The sequence below is a fragment of the Stegodyphus dumicola genome, chromosome 11 (genome assembly GCF_044657685.1).
Source record: "Stegodyphus dumicola isolate Sdum_Otavi_A_Nest chromosome 11, ASM4465768v1".
NCBI lineage: Eukaryota > Metazoa > Arthropoda > Arachnida > Araneae > Eresidae > Stegodyphus > Stegodyphus dumicola.
The window spans coordinates 110,593,764-110,613,420 of record NC_140778.1 but is presented as its reverse complement, the minus strand read 5'-3'; the positions used below and the strand labels follow the sequence as shown (position 1 = coordinate 110,613,420).

At 34.9% G+C, this 19,657-nt stretch overlaps 1 protein-coding gene across 2 annotated transcripts in view; it reads left to right on the top strand.

Annotated features, from left to right (window-relative positions):
- The window catches only part of LOC146994239 (clavesin-2-like), a 92,902-nt gene extending 74,038 nt beyond the window's left edge, over positions 1 to 18,864 (top strand). For both annotated transcript variants that reach the window (XM_085827090.1, XM_085827091.1), the window contains exon 3: positions 18,542 to 18,864. In XM_085827090.1, coding sequence (XP_085683216.1) covers positions 18,542 to 18,721 — 180 coding nt within the window. In that variant the 3' untranslated portion in view covers positions 18,722 to 18,864. The remainder of the gene's footprint in view (positions 1 to 18,541) is intronic.
- Positions 18,865 to 19,657: the final 793 nt, after the last annotated feature.

The following is a 19,657-nucleotide window of genomic DNA, read 5'->3' as shown; positions in this document are numbered from 1 at the left end:
GAAGATACGAGCATTTACAGAAGGAAAACGCTACTAGATCTCCGGGTCAAGTTTCGGCGATTTAGAGGTAACCGAAGAACGATGATATGTTTTAGATGCCATCGCTATGGCCACGGTCAGATTTTCTGTAATAATGCGCCAAGATGTCTGAAGTGCGGGCAGAGTCACCTGAACTACAGTGCAGACTTACCAAAGAACTGAAACCTATATGCGCGAACTGCAAAAAGGATCATATAGCCACGTGGAAGATGTGCGAATTTCGACTGAAAATTCGTGAACTTACCACCAAGAAGAAACTGAATCCAGCGCGGAAGACACTGTCAGACAATTCCCTTCCGTTGTCTGAATTCCCAGCTTTGAAAGATGAAAATCAGTCATCAAAATCCCACTCAGATGCATTATCTGCCATGTCGGGTAATACGATGGAAAAAAGTCTACAGTTAATTGCTCTTAAATTTTTAGAATTTGTGGATAAATGCAAGAAAATTGAATCTCCGCAAGAAAAAGTTCTATTTGGTCTAGGAATGGTAGAACAGATGATGAAAATCGATTTGTAATTTCTCCTTTTTTTACGGTAAGATGTTTTCACTAGTTTCGACTTTTAGTTCCAAGGCTTCCGGTGGATGGCGCCAACTGATGAACCCTTTTGCGGAATGCGCTTTTCGACCATGTCCGAAGATACTTTCTTATTACCGTTTTCGATGGAAAACGGATCATCTGAAAAGGAATCGTTGGAATTTCTGCGTTACGTAAATCGGCTAAATCCCACAAATATTAACATCATCAAAAAATGTGTTTCCATTAATGTGCAAATTGTTAAAAAGTTAGACCAGGCTCACGCGGATGCAGTTATCAAGTTCTACGGTGTGTGCCTAGAAAAATTACAAGCTGCTATCCAACGGGATTGTGCGCTCTTGGATACTCCAGTGTTTTTAGCGGATCACATAATTAGTGAAATTAAACAGAATGTGAAATTGTATCAAGAATACTCCGTGGACTTGCAAGGTAAGTGTGCATGGTTATGTTATAATCTGTACGACTCTACCAAACTTGTTTTAGATGTAACCTGTAATGAAAATGCTAGTAATTCTAATGGTACCAAAATTGTTAAAAATAAGAGAAAAAAATTCGGCCAAATATGCTAAAAGTAATGATAACGATGGCTTTCAAAAACCATCAAAAACTGCAAAAGGAGTTCGGCTGACTCAGCCTCAGGCTATCCTGCCTTTGCAAAACAAATTTGCCAACCTATCGGTTCAAAATCCTAATACTGAAATTTGTCATGATTTAGTAGATGAACATGTTAATGCTTGTATAGAAAATGTTGTTAAAAATTCTGATGTTGTATGTACTAATGCTTCTAATGATAATAATGTTGATAATGTTAACCATGTAAACCAAGCTGGTGATGTAAATCCCCAGTCAGGAAACCTGCACTCGCAGTATGACCTGCAAGCTCCCCCTCCTATTATGGTTAGGCCGAAAGTCGGCACTAAATACTATGATTTTTTGAAAGAGGTAGCTGCAGGACTACCAGACTGCAAGTTCTTTGGCCGGGTCACTGGCGAATTTTTAAAAGTACTTCCTACTACTGCCGATGATCATCGGACTTTAAGCGAATTCTTTCTGGCTCACAAGATTGAGCATTATGTAGTTAACCCAAAAAACAAAAAACCAGTCAAGGTCCTTATTAGAGGCCTCCCTATCGACGCAGATGTAAATACTATTGCAGAGGCACTGCGTGAGTTAAATTTCAATATTAACAAAGTCGTGCAATTAACGAAGTATCGCACCAAGGCACCCATGCCGTTATACCAGGTACAAATTTTCCCAGATAAAAACTTGGATGATATTTACAAAATTAAGCATCTGATGTATTTTAACATTATTGTAGAAAAATATATTAGCAAAAATCAGGTCCCGCAATGCCATAACTGTCAGAAATGGCATCATTCTTCTGACAATTGTCATGTTGCACCTAGGTGCGTTAAATGTGTGGGTTTTCATAAAACCGGAAACTGTGGTAAGCCAGGAAAAATTGAAAATCCTGTTTGTGTAAATTGCCCTGGGCCTCACGTGGCTTCGTATAGAGGGTGCCCCAGGTTCCCTACATACAAAAAAACTAATAAAACCAATAATACTAGGCCAGGAGTCAGTTATGCTCAGGCAATTAAAAATACTAACAAAGTCAGCAATGCCTCTGCCACAAGTGTCTCTGCGGATGCGGGTCAGGCAAAAATGTTACACCCTAACAAGGCTGATTTACCCAATTATGTAAACAAACCAAATCTCAGGCATGAAAATGCTCTTAAATCTAATTCTGAATTTATAAGCAATGATAAGAAAAATTTTAGTCATGGTTCAAATGATATTTTTGAACTCATGAACATAATGAAGGAAATCGAAAATATCTTCGGATGTAATTTAAGTAAAATTATTAATGTGTATAAAAGTAAACTGCCTGAACTCAGGAAATGCGAGAATATCCTGGATAAGATCCAGGTTCTGCATATTATGCTTGAGGAAATACACGGGCTCGCACAAAATGAGTAATCATGAATAATGACCTTATAATTGTAACATGGGACGCAAATGGATTGTACCACAAATTAGATGAATTACGCATTTTTGTAAATGAGCACTGTCCTGATATTTTACTCATACAGGAACACAAGCTTAGTCCACACACGAATGTCCAGATTGCCAACTACTGTGTCTACAGGCTCGACCGGGAAAGGACCAACAGCCATCCAGGAGGTGGACTTCTAATCCTAGTCAAGCGCTCCATCACCCATCATCACACAACACTGCCACAGCTTTTAGGCCTTGAAGCCATAGCTATTACAGTCACTACACTCACCTCACATCCACTCACTGTTATCTCTGCCTATACACCCAGCAACAAAAGATCACAAGCAAATATTGCGCAGGACTTTGAAGCGCTATTCCAACTTAACAGGAAAACAATCATAGGCGGAGACTTCAACGCACACCACCGCGCATGGAACTGCAGCAGATCAAACTACCTAGGCTCTGTACTTCACCGATTTGCCCCTGAGGCCGGTGTTACCATTGCAGCTCCAGACACACCAACACGCTACAGTGCCAGATCAGCGAATGTTCTGGATTTCTTCCTTCTAAAAGGTTGTTATCACAGATCCATTCAAACCCTCACCGAGTTATGCTCTGACCATAATCCGGTCATGATACAGGTGGGAACTTCTGTTTGTAGCACACCACACAAAAAGGCCTTTATTACTAACTGGGCAGGATATGCCAAAGCCTTAAACAACACCACATTACACATTCCAACAGCCACCACGGGTGATGAGTTAGATGCTTTAGTCCAAGATTTTACTGCAAATTTAACAACTGCCTTGGATGCAAACAGCATACCAGTTACTCACCGGCACAAAGCAACTGATCCAGAGCTTAAGAAACTCATACAAGAAAGAAACGCTGCCAGAAGGATCTGGCAAAGGCATCGATTCCCGGCAGATAAAACCACACTCAATAGACTGAATCATCTGGTCAGGACTTGAACCTACAAACATACACAACGCGACTGGACCAACTATCTCACGTCCCTTTCAGCAGACCCTGGCTCTGTCTGGAAGGCGACTGCTAAACTCAGGAGATGCTACACAAACATTCCGCCCCTAAACGGCCAACAAAATATTGCCCTCACAGATATTGAGAAAGCTGAGTCACTAGCTGATCACTATGCTTCTCAATTTTGCACAAACAACATTTCTCACCCTCAAACAGAACATCTTGTCCACACCACACTCACAGAATTCCTTTCAAAACCACGCACGAATAACATCACTCCTGTCAGACCCTCGGAGGTCTATGGCTACATCGAAAAACTGCTGATCAAGAAAAGCCCTGGCATTGACAAGATCTCAAACAAAATGATCAGAAACATGGGAACACTCATGTTGCTGAAGCTTACTTCTATCATCAATGCCATCCTAAGACTTGGACACTACCCAATGCCATGGAAGATTGCTATCATTGTACCCATCCTTAAGCCTGGAAAGCCTCCTACAGAACCAGCCTCCTACAGACCAATCAGTCTTCTGTCCTCGCTCAGCAAGGTGGCAGAGCATATCATCCTGACAAGAATCCAAGCCTACATGGATCTTAAAAATCTCATCATCCCTCAACAACATGGTTTCAGGAAGAAACATTCCTCTGTCCACCAGCTGTACCGGGTGACAGATTACATCTCTAAAGGACTGCAGGAGCGGCAGACCACAGGTGCCATCTTCCTTGATGTAGCTAAGGCCTTTGATCGTGTTTGGCTGGAGGGCCTCATGCACAAAATCATCACTCTGGGTTTCCCAGACTACATCACAGCCATCACCTACTCCTATCTTAAGGATAGACACTTTGTCGTTCGTGTAAACAACACATACTCAACCACACGGGCTATCAGGGCTGGGGTCCCACAAGGGAGCCTCCTTAGGCCCATCTACTATAATATTTACACGAACGATATCCCACAAACACCACACACCACCCTGGCTATGTACGCTGATGACACGGCAATACTCTCAAAAAATTCATCTCCTGGTCCAGTTATACAAGCACTTCAATCTCACATCCACACACTCGAGTCCTGGCTTACTGCCTGGAAATTCAAAATCAACGTAGACAAGTCGGAGGCGATCTGGTTTACAAAAAAAGTACATATCGACTTGGAGGATATCCTCATGTATAATACCCCTATACAGTGGACTAGGCACGCCCGATACCTAGGCATCACTTTGGATAGGCGACTCACATGGACCCCACACATTACACAACTTATTGCCAAGTTCCGTGCTCGTAAACGAACACTTACCCCCTTAATTAGCCGGAACTCCGTTCTCTCTATTAATAATAAGTTGCTCATTTACAAGACCCTTTTGCGTCCCATACTTTCTTATGCCTGCCCTGTTTGGGGATATACCAGCAACACTAATATCAACAAACTGCAAGTCTTGCAGAATGTCACTCTTAGGCAAATTTCCAGAAGCCGATGGTTCATTAGAAACGCGGCAATCCATGAGGAGTTGGAAATACCAACAATCCCAAACTATTTTGCACTCCTCGCTGAAAAATTCTATGAAAATATTCCCAATGTAAATAACTATTCAATTACTGTACCTCAATATGATTATACACTTGATGTTAATAGCAAGCGCCCGCTTGCGATCCTAAGACATCTAAATTAACCCTTTTTTCTGTTAACCAAATTATGTAAACACCTTTCCTTTGTTTTGTTTTATGATCTTATGAATAGATTTGTACTGCTACCTGACTCTTATTTTTGTAAATAATGTACATAATTCCTATTTTTTATTTTATATATGTTTTCCTACTATGTATTATTTAAGTATCTCTGGATTTATTTTGTATGTATGTATCTATGTGTGTTATTATGAGTTACCCAACTGTGTTATTTGAGTGGTCACACGGACGCTTGTTCGGACTAGCAATAGGAAATTTCTTTTACATGCCATTGCACACTTACCTCCGTCTAAAGGCTTATCAGCTCACTGGTTGTTTCTTCTGGACTCTGTCATCGGTTCGTGTATGAACTTTCATAGTGTTCGAATCTTCAAGTCAATTGCTCGATGTTTCATTGATTCGAAAGTCGCACATATTATCCCGGGATAGCGTTGTCACGCGGGCACCCACTTTGCGATAACTCATCGAGTTTGCCTGAGCCGAAGATACTTTCTTATGCCTGCCCTGTTTGGGGATATACCAGCCATACTAATATTAATAAACTGCAAGTCTTGCAGAATGTTACTCTTAGACAACTTTCCAGAAGCCGTTGGTTTATAAGAAATACGGCCATTCATGAGGAGTTGGAAATACCAACTATCTCAAATTATTTCGCACTTCTCGCAGAAAAATTTTACCAAAATATTCCTAATGTTAATAATAGCTCAATTACTGTACCTCACTATGACTACTCACTTGATATTAATAGCAAGCGGCCGCTTGCGATTCTAAGACATCTAAATTAATTCATTTTTTATAACCAAATTATGTAAACACCCTCCCTTACTTGAGCTTTATTTTGTTTTGATTTATGATTTCTTTTGATATGACTTGATTTGTACTGCTGCCTGACTTATATATCTGTACATAGTGTACATATTTCCTACTTTATCTCTTATGTATGTTTTCCTTATTATGTATTATTTAATTACCTCTGGAATATTATGTATTTATGTGTACTCAACTGTGCTATTATGAGTGGCCACACGGACGCTTGTTCAGACTTGTGATAGGAAATTTCTTTTTTACTACGCCATTGCACACTTACCTCCGTCTAAAGGCATATCAACTCTTATAGTGCTCGAATTTTCTATTCAACTGCTCGATGATCAACGAATCGAAAATCGCACACATCTTATCCCGGGATAGCGTTGTCACGCGGGCACCCACTTTGCGAAAACTCATCGAGTTTGCCTGAGCCGAAGACCCTCCTCTAACTCTCACCTCCCTCTTTCCAATTCCGACTCCTCCCACTTACCTTCCAGACCATGGACCTTATAAGAAATAGACTAACCCAACCGGGTTTTCTTCCTCGTCTGAGGCGTTGCCGGCTGGCATATTTTACAAGTGCACATCAGCGTAGCCACTCAGGGTGGGGTTTCGAAAATGGACCAATGAGATTCTATTGCTCTTATCATGCTAAATCTTCGTGCATGTGAGCATATGTCGTTTATGTTTTAATTTGCATTTGTTTCGCAGTTATAAATGTATGGCGTAATAGTAGAAAATCTCGTAATACTTTCGTTTTATGACTTTAATTAATTGCTGACATTTCACTTTCGCGATTTTTATCACGCATTATTATTTGGATTGATATTCGCGGCATATTATGGCTCTTTACATTGAGAAAATGACTCACGCTACAATTAGCCTCGAATATTACGCATTTACTAACACCTGTGGATTAACAGAATTCAAGTGTATAGCTTTTTTAATTGAGCAGAGAAGAAATGAAAGTGTTTGATGAGTATTTCTTGTGTAGACAGTATATTTATGTAAAGATAGCATTTGGGATCAGATGTTTATCACATATTTCTTTCTTCAGCTTATTTACCTTTTATTAAGTAATATTTCACATGGATATTTTTGCGGAGTGTCCAACATGTGTTTGTATTTATGTCAAATTCTTTTAATCAGGTAGTGAAATCTTCACAATTGCTTGTATTTGATCTTCGCAATGAAGATTTTAAATAAATCGACGATGCTTTAATTATTTTGTACAGAAAATTGCGTAGCAAAATATTTTCAACCATCTTGCTTAAATCATGGGACTTGCACGCGAAAGATCATGTGACATGACAGAAATATTACTGTATGCCCATTGGTCCAGCCTAGAAGCCACTCCCTCGGTGGCTATACAGATGTGCACTTGTGAAATATGCTGCCGCATGTCACCTTGATCACATCCGGAGGAGTAGGGATGACTTGCAGAAAGTTAACATTGGTTGCCTATTACAGCGTGTATAATTGTCAAGAAGAAGCTGGTTGTAGCGCCTCATTTCACAAATTAGAATTTCTACATATTTTTACTTTTAAAATTGAGATTGATTTTTAAAAATTTAGCATATTTATCAAGCATTATTAACGTTCCAAATAGTTATAAAGCTATTGCATTCTTTCAGGGTTGGATATTTTTTTAACTTTTTCTATTTTGTAAGGAAATTTGTAACTACTTCTTTTAGAAAATAATATTTTAAATCTGAACTAATAGAAAATTTCAAACAAACAATTTTCTCTTGCAATTTTTATGTTTTTTATTGGTGTAAATAAATAAAAAATACCAAAATATTTAAAAACGAATTTTTGAAAGTTTTGTTTAAAATTCTAAATTGTGCTGCTTTTTTTAAATTGTAGATGAGTATTATAGCACAATTTCTATAAAGGAATTTTTTTTCAATTAAATTTCATAATACATCATAGTGATAAACACTTTTGCCTCCATAAAAATGTTTATACATTTAATCCTAATATTAAAATTGTATTTAACCATAATAATTAATTTTGCTTGTATTTTACAGTGATTCTTTTTTAAATTTATTTTTAGTTCTGCATAAGGTTTTTTTTTTATTATTATTTACTGTTAATTTAATTTATTCGCCCAAAGGGGCGGTAGTCTAGAAAGGCTGTTAATTTCGAAGCGGCATTTTGCGCTGTTTTACTATACATGTCCGTGTCTCCTTGCAAATTGTTGTTACCAAATATTATCCCCCTGTATTTTATCTAAAGAAATTAAATAATGAAGAATCTGCATGAATACATGTATGTTTCTCGCACTGTGAGAAAAACGAGGGTATTTAGATCCATCAAATTTTGAATAATGTAATCCTCCACCCGAACATGGGCATCTGGACGGCCAAATTTCAAATTTGTTTTAATCTATTTCATATTTTGTAAAACGTTAACGAATTTTTGATTAACAAACTCTACGAGTTCAGAGCGAGCACTGTAGGGAAATTAACAGTTTTATCGTCAGTGCGGAAATTCTAAAGATATGCTGTTTTCAAATGTATGGGGTTTACGGGCGAAGAGCATGATATTCAATAAGTATAGGTAAAACACAAAACTTTAAAAAAAAGGTTCCTTTTGGGCGTAATATAAAATGTGTGTGCTTCTAGATTTTATTTTATCTTTTTTTTTTTCCCTTCATTACATTCAGAAAATTTTATGCTCCGAATTTTATAAATTACTAAAATAAGTATTCCACTTTAATGTTAATAATTTACTGTCATATAATCAAATAAATATGATCGTTTTGTAATGTTATTACAGTTTGGAATATCACTGCCTGAAAATGTCCATTAAATTAAAAAAAAAAAAAAAATCAGATCTTGTTTAATTTTACCTTATTTCAAAGCATCACGTACTAAATATCTTATTTAATTTTACTTTACGCAAAATTAGGTTCATAAATTTTGTGCTTAGAGTTTTTACCGTGTTACCAAAGTAAAGATGTTTGTACAAGAATTACGCTGAAAAAAATGGGCGAAATGCAGTAAAAAGTGCTTTAATGAGGTATATTAAATCCTATTTGGAAAAAACTATGACTCGTATAATCTTCATATAATCATACAATCATATATCATAATCTCTTCGCTATACAACGTATCACATTTAATAATTAAAAAGAGTTATGTGATACAAACACCATGGGTAGTCAAAGTCCCCAGGACTAGATACTCATCCACACTTCAATTTATGCCAATTTATGCCAGACAGGCAAAGAGCTCTGGTGGCCAAAACAGATACCTTGTATAAAGATTTAAAAATTGAGTATGTGGATGACTACCCACAGCTTACAAACGAAAAATTCTTTGCTAAAGCACGTGAATGCATACATCTAAGCTCTTTGAATGTGTTTAATTATGAAATTCTGCAAGAGGACTACGATATTCGCCCCCTCGCAGCCCACCTCACCCGAATTCAGTATTAACAGCACTTTGTTACAAAATAGGAGAACATTTAAGTTTGCCTTCAAATAATCAGTAAAATCCATAAACATGCACCAAAACATCAAAGTTCAATTAGACTTCGGTCAAAAAGAGAAAGTTCTTAAATAAGTAGAAATTTTCATTCACACAATATTAATTTGGTTAAAAACATAAAGTTCCAAAAATTAATAGAATTTACGTGCACACAATAATGACTTTGGTCAAAAACACAGAGTTCATTAAATTATGAGGAATTATAACAAAAAAGTCATGTCGTAAGAAGAACGTAAAGTTAGAATCGTAGATACGCCCATGTAGACGTGTCGAAAACGAAAGTAGTAGCACAGTTTCCACCTCGAATCTTGGAAATAAACATAAAGTTTATAGTCTTGAATACAAAATACATGATAAAATACGAAGAAAAAATGAACAATTTACATTTACCAAGATGCGTGTAGTGAGGGTCTTTTTACCACGCTTTCAATTGTGGGATCATAATCACACAGACTTCGGAAGGAGGAGTAAGCTGAGTTAGATAAATTTTCGAAGAAATTATGAGACAAGATTAATATCTGCTTATGCATGGCTCTTACATTAAGATCATGCTGAATATCAGGGTTTCTTATATACCAGGGAGCTTTCACTATGGAACGTAGAGTTTTATTCTGTCGAACATCAAGTTTAGCACGCTCTGTTTTATTGGTGGTTGCCCAAGTCGACACAGCACAAAGCATGATAGGCCTAATTAAGGTGAGATAGAGAGTTCTTTTGATTTTAAGGAATAATTTAGAGTTTTTGCTAGTTATGATAATGCTATAGTGCACAAAAAGCCATATTTGCTTTATTTGCCCTGCTTTCACATTACAGGCGAAAGTGAGCCGGTTATCAATAATAACTCCTAAATATTTGTAAGAACTTTCACGAGGAATAAACTCATTCTTAATTTTGATCTCATTATAGATGAATACACTTCTTCTGTAACGTCTGAAGAGAACAACGCAACATTTGCGTCAGTTTAAATTTATCTTCTAATCCTCACACCATTTATTTACGATCTACGATGCTAACTTTTAACTGCAATTCATCCATGGCGAGTACTGGGTTGAGTGAGTCCGTAAGGACGACGTGTCGTCTGCGTATTTCAACATTCTACAGTCAGAAAGGCTTAAAAGTCATTAATATAGATGTTGAAAAGACAAGGGGCGATGACCGCTGCCTGTGGGACCCCACTATAAATTATTTTCTTGCGAGAAATAGCATCTCCGAGTTTGACTTGACAAGTCCTGCGATTAAGATAAGAAATAAGGAGCTGAATGAAACATACAGGAAGCAGGAAGTTGCTAAGCTTGTGGATTAGTCCTGCCTGCTACACTCGATCGAAATCTTTTTCAAAATCGAGGAAGAACACAGCAACTGCTTTCTTTTTCTTAAAATTATTTGCAACATATTCAACAAGGTTAAGAACTTGGTGAGGAGTAGAGTGACCACTTCTGAAGCCAATTTGTGAGCTGTTGATAAGATCAATTGTTACCAAACCTGTCAGTCGGATTTTGAGGACTCTTTCAAAAACTTTCCCTAAAGCAGGAAGCAAGCTAATAGAACGGTAGCTGTTAAGCAACTTAGGATCTTTACCTGGTTTTGGGATAGTTATGATAATGCTATGTTTCCATTGTTGCGGAAAATATCTCAGTTTTATGCAGGCATTAAAAATTTTTATGAGCAGAACAATACATTTTCTGGTATTGTTCATCTTTGAGAGCTTTGAGAGCATCATTGCTAATTTCATCAAAGCCTTTTGCCTTTCGCACTTTAAGCTGTTTAATAATTTGCCTCAATTCTTTTCGATAGGTCAATTCAATAAAATTAGAGGGGTGCTGCTTTTCAGAGATTGAACAGAGAACTGAATTACTTCTTCGAACTCAGTGTTTTCATCGGAGTGTAGCTTGACATTTTTTCCTAGCTCTTCAGCCATTAAGTTTGCAATCTCAACTTCAGAGTGGTGCATAAAACCCATGTGATTAATAGGAGAGACAGTATTTTTTCCTGCTTGTTGTTAGATACCGGGCAATTCTCCAGACTGAATCTGGTCGTAAGTCCATATTTTCAAGTAAGAAATCCCATTTATCAGAGCGGAATACTTGGATATCGTTTTTAATTTTTCTGTTTAGATAAATTATGTGTCTTCTGTCTTGAGGATTTCGGGATAATTGCCATTGCTTCCTAACTCTATTTCTTCTTTTAATTAATTCTTTAATTCTAGTCGGGAGTGCAAGATGATTTACAGAATTTCTAGGAGAACTGGCTTCCTTAATAGCAATTTGCATTTTATGAGTAAGGAGATAGAATTAATTTTCAGTATCACCACAGTGATTGAAACTACAATTTCAGTTATAGTCCTTAAGCTGGTCGGTAAATTTCTAGCAGCATACTTTTACCTTTACTCACATTTGGTACTAACTACTGTGAGGTATCACCAATACATCAAATATGCCTTAGGCCTTTCACATTTTGTATCAAAATGAAAATGTACTATTGGTACATCTATCACCCAGAGGCGTAGAATGCATTCAAAAACTCTAAGGTTTGGAGTAAACTGGTCATGGGGAAGCAGAAGTTTCCATAGATCTTAAATTGCAAAGCAATCTTTTATCTAGCGCCAGAATCGCATTCAGTCTTTGGTAGATATTAATTAATTAAAAATTAGTAGGATTTTCATTGACACACAGTTGCCTTTGCTCAAAAGCACAAAGTTCATAAAATTTTGTAGAATTTCCGGACTCAAAAGTCACATCACATGAAGACACGTTAAAAATGTATTCGCAGATACATGGGCATATCAACGAAAAAAGTAACAAAATTATCTAGGAGCATATCATTCATTCATTATCGTTATTGCCGGAATATCGCTATTACAATGCGATGTGTCCGGCTCTTAACAAATCCGCCCGAAGGCAGCATGACGGTGAAAAGTCTGGACCATGGACCTTATAAGAGATAGACTAACCCAGTGGGCGGGGTGCGCGTCACCGACATGTCGGCAAGAAAGAGTAGGGACGATCTGGTTTACTTTAAGACTGAAACCTATGGCGTTTGTATCACGTAACTCTTTTTAATTATTAAATGTGATACGTTGTATAGTGATGAGATTATGAAAGCCACAGTTTTTTCCAAATAGGATTTAATATACCTCATTAAAGCACTTTTTACTGCATTTCGCGCATTTTTTCACGCGTAATTCTTGTACCAACATCTTTATTTTGGTAAAACGGTAAACACTCTGGGCACAAAATTTATGAACTTAAATTTACGTACAAATAACATGAAATGAAATAAGATTGATAGTACGTGATGCTTTGAAATAAATAAGATAAAATTAAACAAGATCTGATAACTTTTTTTTTTTTTTTTTTCTAATTTAATGACCGTTTTCAGACAGTGATTTTCAAAGCTATAATAACATTACAAAACAATCATTTATTTGATTATATAAACATTAACTTATTAACATAAAAGTGGAATGTTTATTTTAGTAATTTATGAAATTCGGAGCATAAAATTTTCTGAGTGTAATGAACGTGAAAATAAAATCCAAAAGCACTCAGATTTTGTATTACGCCCAAAAGGAACCTTTTTTTTTAACGTTTTGTGTGTTACTTATATTTACTGAATATCGTGTTCTTCGCCCGTAAACCACATACATTTGAAAACAGAAGAACTTTAGAATTTGCGCACTGGAGATAAAACTGTTATTTTCTGTACTGTGCTCTCTCTCAACTCGTTGAGTTCGTTAATGAAAAATTCGTTAACGTTTTACAAAATATGAAATAGATTAAAACAAACTCGAAATTCAGCCGTCCAGATGCCCATGTTCGGGTGGAGGATTACATTATTCAAAATTTGATGGCTCTAGATGCCATCGTTTTTGTTACAGTGCGAGAAACATACATGTATTCATGCAGATTCTTCATTATTTAATTTTTTTGGTTGATCTTTACATTATGGTAACTTGACGTTTTTTTGCGGAAAATTTGGCGACCAACTCTCCTACAACAACCCTCTATTTTTTTTTCCCACTGCCATTTTGTCTTCACAAAGTAAAGACATGTTTTTTTTCTTTTTATCTACTGAACACATCTTCCAACAATCTACTAGCCGAATTACACTTATGCTAGAAATTTTATCTAACAAAACTGCTTAATCATGACAAATATTCACTGCAAAATTGGGAAAAAGTGCACAATACCATACTCCTTACGCGTTTTTCAAAATAACACATACACATAAACCATGTACACGCCGACTTATTTTTACTTAAAAAAACATCCCAGAATTGCACAAAAATGGCACTGCGCACACTCTTCACTATATCCATGTACACTGCTTTTTTCTCATAAATTAGAAAAATTTCACGAAAATACGTGACAATTTTCTCAATCTTTAAACCCGGTAAAAAGAACATATATGAAATTACCTGATCGCGAAAAAGTATTTACCCTTTCCAAATATGAACATTTCCACATATAAAATAAATAAAATATCCAAAAACTTTTACCTCTAAATCATCTATTACATTATACCGCAAGCATTACAAATACTTAGTATCAAATATTTAAATTATTTCCATGCATGTTTACTTCAACTTAAACGTGTACCAAATTCCTACAAACATAAAATTCACAAAATAACTATCATTTAATTAAAATATAATTAAATTCAAAAACACTACTTAAAATATAAATGAGCACATACATTAAATTAATACATACATAAATACCCATTTCGAATTCACTTTAGTTCCAAAAATAAGTTTGGGATCCAAAAATTCACGAACTCTGTTTCACACAACACAGAATAAAGCCAAATACAAAATTTCCAGATTTTTTCCCGATTTCCCCTCTTTTCCGATTAAAGAACCGTAATTCGTCCATTAATATCACATGACATATCCCATGATCTCTCATTTCCCTCACACAAAATAATGCGTAATCGTAACTGAGTACTGCTCACATTATTATCAAAGTCCCAGGTAGTAACCTTTATCGCCTCCAAAATGTCGCCAAACTACCAGTTACCATATTGTAAAGATCAACCATTTTTTTTAAATATAATACAGGGCGATTATATTTCGTAACAACAATTTGCAAGGAGATGCGGACATTTATAATGAAACAACGCAAAATGCAGCTTCGAGCTAATAAATTAAATTAATCGTAAATAAAAAAAACTTATGCAAAACTAAAAATAAATTTAAAAAATAATCACTTCAAAATACAAGCAAAATTAATTATTACGGTTAAATACAATTTTAATATTAGAATTAAAAGTATAAAAATTAAGGAGTCAAAATTGTTTATCACTATGATGTATTATGAAATAAAATTGAAATAAAATTTCTTTATAGAAATTGTGCTATAATACTCATCTATAATTTTAAAAAAGCAGCCCAATTTAGAATTTTAAACAAAACTTTCAAAAATTCGTTTTTAAATATTTTAGTATTTTTTACTTATTTACATCAATAAAAAAGCATAAAAATTGCTTGTTTGAAATTTTCTATTAGTTCAGATTAAAAATATTATTTTCTAAAAGAAGTAGTTACAAATTTCCTTACAGCATAGGAAAAGGTAAAAAAATATCCAACCCTGAAAGCATGCAATAGCTCTATAATTATTTGGAACACTAATTATGCTTGATAAATATGCTAAATAAAAATCTATCTCCGTTTCAAAAATAAAAATATGGAGAATTTGTAATTTGTGAAATGAGGCGCTACAACTAGCTTTTTCATGACAATTATACACGCTGCAAGAGGCAACCGCTATTAAATTTCTGCAAGTTGTCCCTACTCCTCCGGATGTGATCAAGATGACAGCCGGGAACGCGTCAGACGAGGGAGAAAACCCATTTGGATTAGTCTGTTTCTTATAAGGTCCATGGTATTATATCGCATTTACACTACGCGTACTTTCTATTTTCTCTTAAAAATAACAGAATTGTTTATTATTATAAATTAATATCAAATTCTTTACTTTAAATTTACATTTATAACATTTAGGCGTTACTAAAAATAAGTATAAGAAATTGTTTATATTTAAAATTACCATGATACAGTGAGCGAATTCTACCAATTGCTAAAACGATGAACGTCGTAGTCTCCAATACCTGTATTTCAATACAGCTTCAATATTTTCAAAGATTTTTAAGCTTTAGTACTTATACAAATAAATTTTTTTTTTAAATTTAAATTCATATTGTGGAACATTTCAGTTTCATCATTTTTACAATTTACCTTATTGCTACATAACGGCATAATTCCTCACATACCAGTAATTACACAATTTTCATTATTTTCTAAAAATTTTAAAGATTACATTAATTAAAAAGAAGAATATTTTTTATTGCATATGAAAATCATTACACAGCTTTCATATCAGCTTCTAAAATTCCTAAATCCCGCCATATTCTCTGTAGGCGAACCAGAATTCTACGCATTAATAATTATAAAAAATCTAATTTCTCACAATGAAAGAAAATAATATAAGAAAATAAATACTACAAATATGGAGCACTAAGCAATGCTTCACATACGCACACATACACATATTATCAATGAACTCATATTATCAAGTGCGATTAGGATACCCAAACCTATGTATTAAAATATTGAAGTAAACATTACTTATAGGGTCAACGTTTACAGTTTTGCTACTGTTAAGTAGATCGTCGGACTATCGATATTTATCGTAAGTCGGAAAGCATTATCAACATATCAAAACCAAACAATTAAAAATACAATTTAAATAACAAAAAAGATGTCTGAAATATGATTTAAAATTAACACAACAATACAAATTTAAAATACACAAACGATACGTTAAACACCGCACATAAAAAAGTTGCATCACTGCACGTTATCACACACAACCTCGTTTTGCCTTGCACACAACTATCCGTATTCCCTCGAAAAACATCAAAGAATTGCAAAAACTCGGTGTCCATGTGCACATCCATCTATTTTCACTTAAAAACATTACAGAATTGCACAAACTCGCCATCGAGCACAACCTCGGCATTGCGCACCACACTAGATTTGCCCATGTACACATCGATCTATTTTCACTTCATAAAATCAGAGAATTGTAAAAGGTCGGTATTGCGCACTACATTTGCTTTGCCCGTTATCACATCGAACTATTTTCACTTAAAAAATTCAGAGAACTACGCAAACTCAGCATCGCTCACAACCTCAGCACTGCGAACTACATTTGCTTTGCCCATGTACACATCGTTCTATTTTCACTTAAAAAAAATCTGAGAATTGCACAAACACGGCATCGCGCACAACCTCCTCATTGTGCACTACCTTAGCATTGCCGTGTACTTAGCGATCTCTTTTCACTTAAAAAATCAGACATTGAATAAACTCTGCATTACTCATATACTCATAAACCTGCTTTCACTTCAAAGAAATCGGAGAATTGCAGAAACTCGAGCATAAACTACTCCATTGATTCGAGTGATTTAAAAAAAAAAAAATGTTTCCAGAAAAATTACACAAAATGAAAATAAAGCTACCAGAATAAAGTAACTACCGAACATCCAAATTGCCATATTTTTTTGACAAGCATCCGATATTTTTCTTAAGTCAATAATAAAACACAAAACTTACCTTCGCTCCTCTTTTGCATCCCATCATATTCTCCACAAGCACCCCACCCAACACCACATTCTTCTTCAAGCATAATGCACACTATGCACACTTCCCTACAAAAACGTTTCTAATCTGTCACCCTATTTTTAGCAATACGTAATTCCGATCGTATAAAATCATTTCCGCACTTACCCAACCACATGTAGGTAACTGGCAAAACACCACACATGCTCAATTTACTTTTTGCAAACCACAAGTGCTGTGGAACAGACCTGGTAATTCGATGCTTACATTCGCCTCCAGTAACTCTACACATCCACTCAAAACCATCTATACAGTTCTTTCGCTCTACTAGTTTCATATCAGTTTCATAAACTGGGCATTTCTATGGTCTTGAAATCAAACGTTTCTCCATACATCCCTCAATCATGCTTTTTTTACCTGTTCGTTCCAAGTGAAAAAAAAAAAAAAAAAAAAAAAAAAAATCCAGATTCAGATAACCATCCATTGTGCAGTAAGCACCGAATCAGACACACACACATTCTCTCTTTTCTGTATTTTGAGGAGTTACGGTTATAATTTTTAAATCATGCATTCAATATTTTCAATCGTTTGGTATCTTAATAATACATTTGTGAGAAATAACTCATTGCGTTAAATGCTAACACTACCACACAACACACAAAAGGTAGATTTGTAATTTAAAAAATCTCGCGTAGAACATTATAAACCTAACATTTTAACTCAGTTAAAATATAATTTAAATTTTCTTTAAATACGAAGCTATAGCATACTTATAACTTGTTTTTAAGAAGAGGCGTAACCAATATTACGTCATAAAAAGGTATGCATGGACCTTATAAGAAAGGTCCATGTATAATACATATTCTTATAAGGTCCATGTGATGTCACAAGCTTAGTCCCACCCATTTATGGACGTCACACAGCTCCGCCTTCTCAACTTTGTTGATGCAGCCTATTCTGCGGTTTTACCTTAATTCATTTCAGGAAACGATATAATAAAGCTTTTAATTTAACAACTCTGTAAGTAATTAATAATCTATAGTTAAAATCCTTTGTAGAGTAAAAAAATGATAGACAGCAATCAAACGCTTCTTCCGTGATTAAAAATTAGAAAACAAATTAATAAGATTATTTTCTGAATTCCAGATCAGCGTAAGGTTTCTTAACATTACTTTTACTAATTGAGATTGCATACATTAGTTTGTCCTCAGTTACTACCCCATTAAAATTTTATTTCATTTAACAAATGTTAAGAAAGAGTATTTCATCTACGAATCGAGAATTTCGTCTTCCATCTTAACAAATTAAAAAGTTTATTCAAAAAAATATTCAAAAGCCAAAATTAATATGTATAAGTTCTAATTTTCTGTTTCTTTTCCAGATGTTTATCCATACAAAGGATTTGTCAGACTTTCATATGCAAGTGCGCCCCGAAATTCTCCCAGAAGAACTTGGAGGAACTTTAGGTCCCATAAATAATGCTCAATATATGAAATTTTTCCTAAGTAAACAACATTATATTGAACAAATAAACAATGGTAGGCTTAAGGCTGAACCCTGATATGATTCGATAAATTATTTTGATTATGCAAGGAAAAAGAAGAAGAATTATTCGGAAGATAATGACTGCCTCCTCTTTTCAAATTTTAATACATTTATATACTTTCATTTTATATTTAGAATTATATACAGTATTTTGAACAATGACAATAGTTTTACTGAAGTGTTTTTATACTGCCTCGATTTTAATGTAATGAAACTACCGAATCAATACTGAAAAATGAACAAATTTTCTCTTTATAGTAAGGTGTACACGTTTTTTTTTTTTTTTTTTTTTTTACGTGCAACACCAAATTTATTAAATCAGGAAGTAAAATTGTGCTTCGGAGCATCTGAATTCATTTTATAACATTTAAAAAGTAACGAATATCAACAGAAGAGAAAAAGAGTAAACTGTGTTATTGTTTTATTCCTCATCACGGAACGAGTATGACAAAATATATTCAATTATTTTCACAAGTTCGAAATTACAGTTATGCTTTCGTGATGCATCAAAATTCATGCTGTATTGCAATATTGATAAACAAGCAGTATGTTCAGTAAAGTTGTTTAGTAGCAGAAACATGTTTCTGACTTACGAGTTATAGTTTTATCATATCATAGTTTAATGACAACATCTAAATTTGGAAAATTTCAAGTTCACGTCCAACTGAAACTATAAAATTCAACAAAAGGAGTTCTGGGAATATTGTTTAGTTCAAACTACTATATCTATTTCACAGAACCTTAATTTCTCTTACTAAAAAACTTCATAATGCTAGAAGTACTCGTAGAAGTGGTTTAGAGGCTATGCAGTATGTTTGAAGGGTTACTGGACAGACCTTAGTTTCGATGCTGTGAAAAAGGCCTGTCAAAATCTGCATTTTCATGAAAATTTTATCTCTACCATGTACAGGTTTCCTCGAGAACAAAGCCATATAATGTTTTGACCATCCCT